The sequence below is a fragment of the Mustela nigripes genome, chromosome 12 (assembly GCF_022355385.1).
Source record: "Mustela nigripes isolate SB6536 chromosome 12, MUSNIG.SB6536, whole genome shotgun sequence".
NCBI lineage: Eukaryota > Metazoa > Chordata > Mammalia > Carnivora > Mustelidae > Mustela > Mustela nigripes.
Window position 1 is genome coordinate 25,198,446 of NC_081568.1, and position 12,593 is coordinate 25,211,038.

The 12,593-nt window shown below is 42.0% G+C and overlaps 1 protein-coding gene across 1 annotated transcript in view; it reads right to left on the minus strand.

The window, feature by feature from the left end:
- The window catches only part of GOLPH3 (golgi phosphoprotein 3), a 61,972-nt gene extending 50,273 nt beyond the window's left edge, over positions 1-11,699 (minus strand). Inside the window, exon 1 of the mRNA XM_059416956.1 lies at positions 11,178-11,699. Coding sequence (XP_059272939.1) covers positions 11,178-11,402 — 225 coding nt within the window. The 5' untranslated portion in view covers positions 11,403-11,699. The remainder of the gene's footprint in view (positions 1-11,177) is intronic.
- Positions 11,700-12,593: the final 894 nt, after the last annotated feature.

A 12,593-nucleotide genomic window follows, 5' to 3' on the forward strand; every position in this document is an offset into this window, starting at 1 on the left:
CCCAAGGCAGCAGCTTAATCAACTGAGCCACCAAAGCACCCACTTTGCAGTTTTTAAATCACTTACACATATGCCACTTCACTGGGTCCCTATAATCTATAGGTTATGGAACAGCCCACAAATGTAGGCCCATTTTGCCCAGGGGAAAACTGAGGGTCTAAGAATTCAAATCATTTATCCTAGTTTTTCTAACTAGTCAAGGGCAAGGAGGGAGCCAAGAACACGGCACAGTGTTTTCGCTGCTGATCCAAGGCATCCCCATTATGTCCACACTGCACTTAATGTGTACTTCCATTAAAGGCAGCGATCTTTTTTATGGACATCATTTGCACATATGTCCTCTACAAAGACTGAATGCTCCTTGAGGGTTGAGATTTTTCTCTGAAACCCCACCACCAAGAAGAGACCAACATACAGAATGTGTTCAATAACTGGATTAACTCTCAATATTTGGACACTAAGCCTGCTTCCATTTTATATAATATAGACCCAAAAATTAAAGGATAAGCTCAATTCAGTGAACAAACTGAAATTTCAGTTCAATTCTTTTTTTTCTTAAAGTATAATTCTTAAATGTTATTTTGAGCTTATTTTGTTAATAGAGCATAAAACCTTAACAGCTGTGTTTAAGAAACTGAAACCACAAAATGAAATCAGAGTAAAAATAACCATTAGGAATTTATATGCAGTCCTTTAATTTCCAGCCCCTCCTAGGGGATACTGGGGGATAAGGGGCAGAGGGATGACACACAAAACTTTATCTATACATTATTAACCACCAAAAATAACTTTGATCGTAAAATTCCACTCACAATCTTCTATAACTGTATGCTAAAATTGTTCTTCCTACTATTGAACTAGAAGCCAAATTCTATTACAATAAAAATTCCTAGGATACCTGAGTGGCTCAGTCAGCTGGGCGGCTGCCTTTGGCTCAGGTCGCTATCCCAGTGTCCTGGGATCAAGTCCTGTGTCCGGCTCCCGAGCAGGGAGCCTCCTTCCCCCTCTGCCTGCCACTCTGCCTATATGTGTGCTCTCTCTCTGACAAATAAATAAAAATTTAAAAAAAAAATTTTTTTAATTCCTAACAGAATTTTCTAAACCTCAGGTTAAGAGTACAAACAGCATTTTCAACATTGATTCATTTCAGTGTTTCTCAACTTTTCTCAATTTTTGCTCCCTAAATAAGCTTTTTCAGACTTTTTTTCCCTAACCACTGTCTCGCCCATGAACTTTTAATAAGATAGATACACCATCTGTTTATATGACCTATGTATATTTATACTTATATATAAAAAGAGTAAGAACTTTTCACCACCATCCCAGAACCAACTGGGATCCCTAGGGATCACAGTACCCCCATCAGAAATACACGATTTACTTAACATTTATTGAGTAACAGTATACGCCAGGAGAGATATTCACTACCAAAAAAATTATAGAACAGCAACACAATTTAGTTTCGTAGTTTACTATGAGTTTTGACACACAGAACTAAGATAAAATGGGTCTGAAATTAGAGATCTTCTTTCTAGTGTTTGTACCTAGTCAAGGGTCTGGCTCAGTAAATATCTGACAAATGCATGAACATTGTTAGAATTTTAGATGTGGTAGCTACACAGCTTGTGAAGTCATTCAACAAGATGACCAGGGTACACAGACATCAGCTTCCTACCTCGAAACTTTTTTAAAGATTTTATTTTTTATTTGACAGAGATCACAAGTAGGCAGAGAGGCAAGAAGAGGAAGGGGGTAGCAGGCTCCCTGCTGAGAAGAGAGCCCAATGCGGGGCTTGATTCAGGACCCTGAGATCATGACCTGAGCCGAAGGCAGAGGCTTAACCCACTGAGACACCCAGGCGCCCCCCCCACCTCGAATTTCAACAACTCAAATCCAACTCACTGCAAACCTAAAACCTGGAATTTTCTGTAGTAAGTTTTCAGCAAGACAAAAAAGACAAGGGGCCCCAGGGTGACTTAGTCAGTTGAGCACCTTAAGTTTCCACTCAGGTCATGATCTCAAGGTGGTGAAACAGGACCCTACTTGTACTGTGCTGGGAGTGGAGCCTACTTAGGATTCCCTCTCCCTCTGTTCCTCCCCCACTCCCGCTCTTAAAAAAACAAATAAATGAAGTAAAAAAAAATTTAATATTTAAAAAAAAAAGCAGGGCCCTTGACTGGCTCAGTGGGTGGAGCATTCAACTGGATCTCAGGATTGTGAGTTCAAGGCCCATAAGAGGTGTACAATTACTTAAAAACAGAATCTTTAAAAAAAAAAGCTAAACCAAAAAATTAAACTAAAAATCAGTATTATGATGAAAGCTATGTCCTCTTTCTTCAGAAAAATACAGAATTGCAGAGTGCTCAGTTTCTAAACTCCCATCTGTTAACTCCAATTTAAGAACTTTTCCATTAATGTAATACATAAACCAAGTAGTTTATTAAATTTAAAAATAAATTAACTTTTTAAAACTTAAGTTTAAGCTTAAAAATGTATTTACCATAAGCATTCTTTCTAGTAACATAATGTACTTTAATCATGATGGTATTCTTACAGCTCAGAGGCTTACCAAACAAAAAGAGAAGCAGACTATTTTCTACATATACCTGTAACACCTAAATTAAAACCCCAATATTGGGCGCCTGGGTGGCTCAGTGGGTTAAGCCCCTGCCTTCGGCTCAGGTCATGATCCCAGGGTCCTGGGATTGAGTCCCGCATCGGACTCTCTGCTCGGCAGGGAGCCTGCTTCCCTCTCTCTCTCAGCCTGCCTCTCTGTCTACTTGTGATCTCTCTCTGTCAAATAAATAAATAAAATCTTTAAAAAATAAAAAAAAAATTTTTTTAACAATATTTACTAAATTGCGTTATAATACTGCACATGCTACTGAAACCGGCAGCAGTCTTTCAATCTTTGATTAAAGAAACCTAAAGCCACAGACATCAATTCAAAATGAAACCAGACTCTCACCTTTGGCACTTGTATTTATACTTACTAAATGGAAGAAACATGGGACAAGCACAATCTTTGTGTTGCTTTAAAAGCAGACTCTCATGAAAACAGAATGACCTAAAAACAAAGACTACAGCAACCATTTACTGATTAATACCAGAAAAATTATGCTGATAGAAAGTAGGAATAGTTTGCATGGATATAGAGGAGTATTGGGCTAAAAATGTACCATGACTTAACAGGAAAAGCATGATTAAGTCTTTGAGACTTACATATAAGCTGACACTGTAACAGTGCAGTGTATTTCTTTAAATACCAAGTATGTCAAACTTCAATCAAAATAATTTCAAAGTAAAAAAAAAAAAAAAAACCACACACACACAGTAATTCTAAAGTATATCAAATACTTGGAAATATCGTATATCATGTATCAAATGATCCACACAGGGTCCATCAGATGGTTTAAAATTAATACATTATCAAATATTAAGATGGCTTATAAGATTAGTGAGTATGTTGCCAACTGTGAAAGAACCCCAAGTACCAAAAATAATTTCAATAGCATAACATTTTTTTTAAGGTATAAACGGGGGCGCCTGGGCGGCTCAGTGGGTTAAGCCTCTGCCTTCGGCTCAGGTCATGATCTCTGGGTCCTGGGATCGAGCTCCACATCGGGCTCTCTGCTCAGCAGGGAACCTGCTTCCCCCTCTCTCTCTGCCTGCCTCTCTGCCTACTTGTGATCTCTGCCTGTCAAATGAATAAATAAAATTTAAAAAAAAAAAAAAAAGGTATAAATGGGGGGCAACTAGGTGGCTCAGTTGGTTAAGTGACTGCCTTGGGCTCCGGTCACTGGTCATGATCCCAGGGTCCTGGGATCAACCCCACATTAGGCTCCCTGCTCAGCAAAGAGCTTGCTTCTTCCTCTCCATTTTCCTCCTGCTCCCCCTGCTTGTGCCCTCTGTCAGAGAAATAAACAAAAATCTTAATAAAAAAAAAAAAAAAGAGAAAAGAAAGAAAAAGGTAAAGATGGTTCAATGAACTCTAAAAACTAATTTCTGAGATCCTGTGTGTCTTATACTGTCTACCTACTCTTAAATACACCAGAAAAAAATGAAAATTCAATCTTTTAAAAATAGGAATAAAAGATTATTTGTACTAATAAAGGAATCATGAAATTCCAAAGCTCAGAAGCTTTTATTAGATTTTTTAAGTTATTAAAATCTTAGCACATGTAGAAATTCTGAGTATCTGCAGAATGATTTCTAGTTAACAAATTTAAAACGCAAAGATGGTATATATCACTGCATGCAGAGAATGATTTTTGAACAAAATTATACATCTTGATGAGTACTGCATTTCAAAATACTGACCTTAAGAACCTTATTCCAAAACTGGAACATCTCTGTGATCAATCTTTGGAGCCAGTTTAAAGGCCATACAAAAGTCAATTTCATCACTTTAGTTATTTAACTATTTTATATTAGTGTGTATTACTCAGCTGAACCACCTACTAATTTTTCAAGATACAGGATGAATTATTGCATTAAGGTTCTTTTTTTTTTTTTAAAGTAATAACTGTTTTAATTTTTTTTCCTTTTTTTTTTTTTTTTTTTTTTTTTTTTTGTTTTGGGGGTGGGTTCTTTTTTTTTTTTTTTTTTTTTATTTATCAGAGAGAGGGGGGGAGAGAGCGAGCACAGGCAGACAGAATGGCAGGCAGAGGCAGAGGAAGAATCAGGCTCCCTGCTGAGCAAGGAGCCGGATGTGGGACTCGATCCCAGGACGCTGGGATCATGACCTGAGCCGAAGGGAGCTGCTTAACCAACTGAGCCACCCAGGTGTCCCAAGGTTCTTATCTAGAAGCATTAAAAACATTAAAAACAGACTATGGCTGGGCACCTGGGTGGCTCAGCGGGTTAAGCCTCTGCCTTCAGTTCAGGTCCTGGGATCTCAGGGTCTCAGGGTCCTGGGATGGAGTCCCGAGTTGGGCTCTCTGCTTGGCAGGGAGCCTACTTCCTCCTCTCTCTTTCTGCCTGCCTCTCTGCCTACTTGTGATCTCTGTCAAATAAATAAATAAAATCTTTAAAAAAAAAAAAAAAGACTTTAATGCAAGGATCTTGAAGATTACAAAACTGAAAGGTGCCTGAAGGGGTGCCTGGCTGGCTCAATCAGTAAAGCAGGCAACTCTTGATCTTGGCTTTGTGAATTTGAGCCCCACGTGGGGGTAGAGTTTATTTAAAAACAGACCAAAAAAACAAGTAAAAACAAAACAAAACAGAAAACTAGAGGAAAGGTACATGGAAAACCAAGATGGAAAAGACAGCATCAATGGGCCAGGGAGAAAGAAGCTCAAAGAACCATTTCAGATAGTCTGATCTCAAGGAATTGAGTCAGAAAACATTCTGATCCACCCACTGGCACCACCTGATAGGTCTTCAAAAACCCCACAGCCTGTTCCACTATCAAGATCCAAAGCCCTGGAAGAAATTACCTGAGTGGAAAAGCTTAGGTATGACTGCACTACAAAAAGGGGAGGGGTAAATGCTTCAATAGGACATCCTAAAGCTATACACAATGGAGGAACCCCTATAAAAGGAAGTGAAGGAGGGGTAAGAAGAGAGAAGGGACACAATGTGGTAGAGAGTAAAACAATAAATGTCTACAACAGTCCAATTAGAACCATGGGAGAGAATTATTTCTCCATTTTAAATAATTTTGAGGGTCAGGGGGCTTAAAGAATATATGTAAAACAAAAGATACATCTCAGACAAAGACTACACCTCTTTCTACTTCTACTACTGCATAGGCACACTCTAAATTATACCTGGCCACTTATAATAATTAAGTCCAACATTAAAGCACTAAGATCTGCCATCAATGAAAATATTTAAAAGTATCTAACACCCGGGACACCTGGGTGGCTCAGTTGGTTAAGCAGCTGCCTTCGGCTCAGGTCATGATCCCAGCGTCCTGGGATCGAGTCCCACATCAGGCTCCTTGCTCAGCGGGGAGCCTGCTTCTCCCTCTGCCTCTACTGCCACTCTGCCTGCCTGTGCTTGCTCTCTCTCTCTTTCTGGCAAATAAAATCTCAAATAAAAAACTTAAAAAAAAAAAGTATCTAACACCCAAATAAACAAAAATAGAAACACTCATAAACACAAAGAACCAACTGGTGGTTGCCAGAGGACAGCGGGGGGGGGGGGGGGGGAAATAGGTTAAGGGTGACTCAGTTACGTGTCAGACTCTTGATCTCAGCTCAGATCTTGATTTCAGGGTCATCAGTTCAAGCCCCACATTGGGCTCCACACTGGGCATGGAGCCTACTTAAATAAATAAATTAAAATTTAAAAAGTCAAGGGGATAGAAGTACAACATAGGGATTAGTCAATAATATGGTAATAACTTTGTATGCTGCCAGATGGTAACTGAACTTACCAAGGTGAGCATTTTGAAATGTTTAATTGTCAAACCACTGTTACACACCTCAAACTACTATGTCAACTATACTTCAATTAAAATTTTTTAACAGGGGTGCCTGGGTGGCTCAGTCAGTTAGGCATCTGCCTTCCATTCAGATCACAATCCCAGAGTCCTGGGATGGAGCCTCGCATTGGGCTCCCTGCTCAGCGGAGTCTGCTTCTCCCTCTCCTGCTCCCCCTCCTGTGCTCTCCCTCTCTGTCAAATAAATAAATCTTTAAAAAAAGAAATAAAATAAAAAATTTTAATACATATAATACAACAATGATGTCCTATGGAAATAAATAAAGTGGAAAAAAAAAAAAAAAAAAAACATGACACCACATATTTGAGGTAATTCTCCATGAGGCATTCTGAAAATTCTATTGGAGGCATCTATGGAAAAATCAAAGTCAGGGAAAGGAAAATATCTGGCTCATCAGATGCCCTCAGCCTTCAAACACAGGGAAAGATTACAGGAATTTTGCTAATTTGGAAGTTGAATTCAAATTTAAACCTATCAGCCATCCTTAGTGCGGCCTCTGAAAATTTACTATCTATGTCACTGATGCTCAATCCAGACTGAGCACTAGAATCACCAGAGAGACCTAGCATCTGTATTTTAATAAAAGCCACAAAGGAAAATCATTGGTAAAAAGGGTAAAATGTGTACCTAAATTCAAGAAAGAAAAAATTCCTCACAATGACTTTAGATTCATTCCCAATAGGTAATCTGAGGCCACACCATCTGTTTGTTAGCGAGCTGAGCCTTCTGTTTAGTGAAGAGAGGACAGGAGGGACACTAGATTCAGGATATAAGTCAATGTCATTTTTTAAATATTGTAGATTACAGATGTATTAAAGACTGATAATTCAGAGAAAATGGATAAATGACAACCTATACAACATGGATGAATGTCACAATCCAAAGCAAAAAATGCAAATGGAAGTACAAAAATGATCAAAAATTGGGGCGCCTCGGTGGCTTAGTGGGTTAAGCCTCTGCCTTCAGATCAGGTCATGACTTCAGGGTCCACGGATCAAGCCCTGCAACAGGCTCTCTGCTCAGCAGGGAGCCTGCTTCCCCCTCTCTTTCTCTGCCTGCCTCTCTGCCTACTTGTGATCTCTGTCAAATAAATAAATAAATAAAATCTTTTTTTTAAAAATGAACAAAAATTATTCTATGCTGAAAATTCTTAAGTAAAGCTAGTGGCTACCCTTGAAGAATAGGCAGTAACTAGAAAGGCACTGAGTGGGGCTTCTGGAAAGTGGTCATGCTCTGTTTCTTGACCTAGGTGCTGTTTAATAGTTGTGTTCAGTTTGTGAAAATTCATCACACCTATGTGCACTTTCCTGCACACATTACTGAACAAAAAGTATTTTTTAAAAAGCTATAATGTCTCAGTTTTTGGTTTTGCTTTTTAAGTCAAAGTAAGGGGCACCTTGGTGGCCCTGTGGGCTAAGCGTCTGCCTTAGGTTCAGGTCATATCCCAGGCTCCCAGCTTCTGTCCCTCCGGCCCCTCTTGTGCTCTCTCTTGAGTGCACTCTCCCTTCTCCCATGAGTAAATAATATCTTTTTAAAAAAAGTAAAACTAATATTCACCACTTTACAATTTCTTTATACTTCTTCTCAACTCTCTGAATACAAATACAGTAGTTCACACACACACACACACATACATCATCTATCATTAATAACCTGCCTAACCTTAAAATTTAGGTTTTAGTACCTTAAGAGTACCCAAAGACAACAAAGATGGATGTTAAGCTAAAGCAGTGTATTTATGAAGCTATATATTGTGCCTAAAACTTGGAACTTAGTATTAAACATAAATTAAAATCTAATATTAACAAGCATAAATGCCTAGACTCTCAGTAAGAATAATTCCTGACCTCCTAAAAAGAATGATAATGGGCGGGGTCTCCCAAAACTTATGGAGAAGGTGACAGGTTTAGTTATTAGTATTGTAAAGATGTGACAAAAGAAGTTATCTAAGTTAATGCCTAAAACCTAAATCTAAAGCAATGCCAAATCCCAAGCCCACCTACCTCCACTTCAATTCCCTGCCAGCAAAAAGGGAAATAAAAAATTTCTCTATGTGACTACTGAAATCAGCAAGAAACAGTCAGAACTGGCTTGTGTCTGGACATTAGCCACAATATAGCAAAGTACAGTGACTCCTGACAGGAACACAACACATGGTTTCAATTACCTGCCACCAAAGAAATTTAAACTGTCTACATTTTTTAAGTACCATTAGGCTTCAACAAACTCTTTAGATTATCTTCATGAAAACCAAGCACAGAAACATAGCAAGTTAATATGCTTTAGCTTCACCTTTTCCAGTAACATATACTTGAGGGAAAAAAGGGACTTTTTCACTGTAATTTCTCACTTAAAGTGACTCAAATCCAAAAGCTAATTTGGGTTTTAGTTGGGGTTTTTGTTTCTTGGTTTTCTTAAGTTTTAGTTTTATGCACAGGACGTATTCCTTCAGAAAACTATCATAAACCAAAATGTTCATACAGGAATATAGATGACTTGCTTTCTTCATTTTTTCTGTATTTTCTAAAATGCTATTTTTGTTCCAAAGGAAAAAGATAAAAAGAGTTAAAAGAAAAATGTAAATTACCAAGATTCTAAATTGTGACGATTCTAAATTGTGAAGCAGGTTGAATACTTCCTAGAATCACACTTCTAGGACACTCTACATCGACAGACCATCCCCAACTGAACAATTTTTTAGCTTTATGACGGCACAAAAGTAATACTTTAAATTATGATATTTTCCTGAGCTGGTGATATGCATACAATTTGCTAGGCGCAACCATGCGATCACAAGCATAACTAACGATACACTTAAAACCATTCTGTTTTTCACTCTCAATATACCATTCAATAAATTACATGAAATATTCAACATTTCATTGTAAAATACACTTTGTCATAGAGGATTCTGCTCAACTGTAGGCCAACGCAAAGGTTCTGAGCACATTTAAGGTAGGCTAAGCTAAGCTATGATGTTTAGTAGATTAGGGGTATTAATTAAATGCATTTTCAACTTAAAGTATTCAATTTATGATGGGTTTAGCAGAACATAACCCTATCATAAGTTGAGGAAGATCTGCAGGTTGTTTTCCCACAGAACAAAAAGGAATTTCAGAGTCTGCTTCCAGAACTCAGTAATTAATAAACAAACTGAGCCCCTTTAACACCAGAGGGACATCTTTTCAAGTGATCATCATTAAAACTTGCAAATGGGAAACCTTGGTATTGCAAATATTCTAGACACTTCCATCAAAGTAAATTTTAATTCACTAAATTATTAAATACTAGGAGGCCACGGTCCACAGAAAACTCACCTGTATCTAGTAAGTTTTGGTGAAATAAGACTAAATTGTATTACAAAGACTAAATTTTTTGCCCACCTTTGTGAATTGGGAAAACTTTATTAAAAATCGAAACAAAACTTGGATATTTTGTATTTTCTGTATCTGACTCTCAGAATGTACTGTTTGTAGGGGCGCCTGGGTGGCTCAGTGGGTTAAGCCCCTGCCTTCGGCTCAGGTCATGATCTCAGGGTCCTGGGATCGAGGCCCGCATGGGGCTCTCTGCTCAGCAGGGAGCCTGCTTCCTCCTCTCTCTCTCTCTCTCTGCCTGCCTCTCCGACTACTTGTGATTTCTCTGTCAAATAAATAAATAAAATCTTAAAAAAAAAAAAAAAAAGAATGTACTGTTTGTAGATTTCATGCTGAGATAAAACAAGCTTCTAGAACTACCAAACCATAAGTGATTTATAGAATATCCATTCACCTGGCTGACTGGCTGCAAATCTCTAAAAATAGTCATTTTTTAAATAAATGTATATGGGATGAAAAAAACAGGAAAACGTTAATGACAGAACCTAGGAGAAGAATATAAATATGTCCACTTTAGTTTCCTTCAAGCTCTCTATGCGTGAAAATTCTCTTAAAATACTAAAGTGAAAATAACCTTTCGAAGTCACAACACGAAGACAGATCTATAGCAACTTTAACCTACCTATGGCTGTGAGACCTTTCTTCAAATCAAAACCCAACATTTTAAGCAGCCCCCCCAAAAAAGTCCTTCCTTAAGACGTCAAGATTTTCTGCAGACTAATCAACTGACAAAATATAAAAGTGGTACTAAAAATAATCTCTTTCCCAAAGCAAGGTTTACCTAAGAAGTCATTTTCCAGAAGGTGTCATGTGGATTTTGTTGGACTTTTAACTTTATTAGATGTAAAAAAACACTTTTGCCTCCATTACCATTTCACCGAAATTTTTCAAAATTCCAAATGCTACACCTTAAGTTTGATGGGGTTTTTTTGTTTTGGTTTGGTTTGGTATGTTGTTTTTTTCCTAATCTCCCGTAAAGCAGATCCGTGGAGCCCTCGCAGATTCTAAAACCTGCAAAACCCAGGAGAGTTCGGTTCCAGGTGTTTCACTCCAACGGGGCAGTCTCCGGGTGGAATCGCACCCTGGGGTCTACACGGGTGAAACACGCGGAAAAAGGAAGGAAGACACACAGACTGCCAGGGAGTCAAAATGAAAGGAGTGACTGTGTGAGGTGGAAGGGAAATCCAAGCAATCGGTGCGGAGAGGACCTGGAAGCACCGGGCCGGCAGGGCGCTCAGCTCAGGAACTCCGGAGGGCAGACGCGCAGAGCCGGAGGCCGGGCTCCCGCCTGCGCCCGGGCCCAGCGCCGACCGCCAGACTCCGGCCGCCCCCGCCCTGCCCGCCGCGCCCGCACCTCTCGGTCCTTGAGGCCCAGCAGGAGCACCTCCTCCATCAGGGTCAGCCGTGTTTCCTTGGAGTCGCCCTTGTCGTCGTCGTCCTGCTCGTCGCGGCGGCTCTGCGCGTCGTCCTCGCCGCTGCCGCCGCCGCCGCCCGCCACCCGCTCCTTGTCGGCGGCGTTGCGGGAGGCCTCGGTGCGCCGCTGCACCAGGCCCGAGCTGCGCTGGGTCAGCGAGGTCATGGCTCCCGCCGAGACGCCGCGCCGGGCCGAGACGGACGCGGGACCTACCGGGTCTCCCTCCTCCTCCCCCCGCGGCCTCTGACCCGGGCTTCCGTGTTAAATCCCGGCTCCGGGGCGACGTCCGTCGGCAGCTGGGCGGGGGGCAGTCATGGGGAGACGGGTCGGGGCGAAACGGGCGGGCCAGGCGCCGGCGAAGCGGAGGAAGAGCTCTTCCCTCCTGCGGTCGCGGGCCCCCAGGCAGCCCGAGCTCCTAGGTAAAGAAGGAGGTGGCGGCGGCGGCGGCTGCGCCTTCCCAATATGGCGGCGCTGACTGACGTCACCGGAGGATGTGGCACAGCCGGCGCGAGGCGGGGCTGGCCGGGAGAGCACCGGAAGCGCCGGGAGGCGACCGGGAGGCGGGGGTGAGGGCGGGAATCCGCCGACGCTGACCTTCTTCCCGGGCTCTGGGGTCTCCGCCGGCGCTCGCCCTCGCGTGGGCGCGGACCCCGCCGTCCCCCCCACCCCCCGCCGTGACCCGTAACGTGTTCTCCCTTCGTCCGTCTCTCCCTTCGCCTGTCGAGAAATCCGTCCTGCAGCCAGAGACTGGCGAGGCCCCCCCCACGAATGGGGGAGACGTGGCCTTGCGGCGGTGGACACCGCTCTGCCCCAAGCCATGCCCTTACCACCCCAGACATCTCTGTCCTCCGAGCAGGCCGCGGGCGAGGGGGAGGGGCGGGGGTGCTGGAGTCGGGGGGGTGGGGGCCGCGGGAGAAGCGGGAAGGACTCTGCTCGCCGCCGCTGGAGCGAGGACAGAGTTCGCTCTCTGCCCACGCGCCCTGACCCTTCAGGAGGAATAACTGCATTTAAATGGCTTGAAAGCGGGCTTTTAGTGTTGACTACGTGTATTAAAGAGAGGTTAAAACTTTCTCCTCGCCTCGCGACTTGTAAAGTGACCGGGCGCTGTGAGTACAGTTAGTGCTGTACGCGTCGGTACACTTGACCTGAAAGACCTTTTTATAGAGACAATAAACCCGTTGGGTTTCATGCCACGTCTTTGTCCAAATTAAATCTCCCCCAATTTTATCACCAGGTGAAATCCTCTCGTCGTGCTTGACAGTTGATGCAAGTTCTGTGAGAGCGTCGATGTCAGACCTGACGGGGAGTTTGGGGGGCCGGAAGGGTGGAGCTTAGAAACAAACCATCCAGAAATGG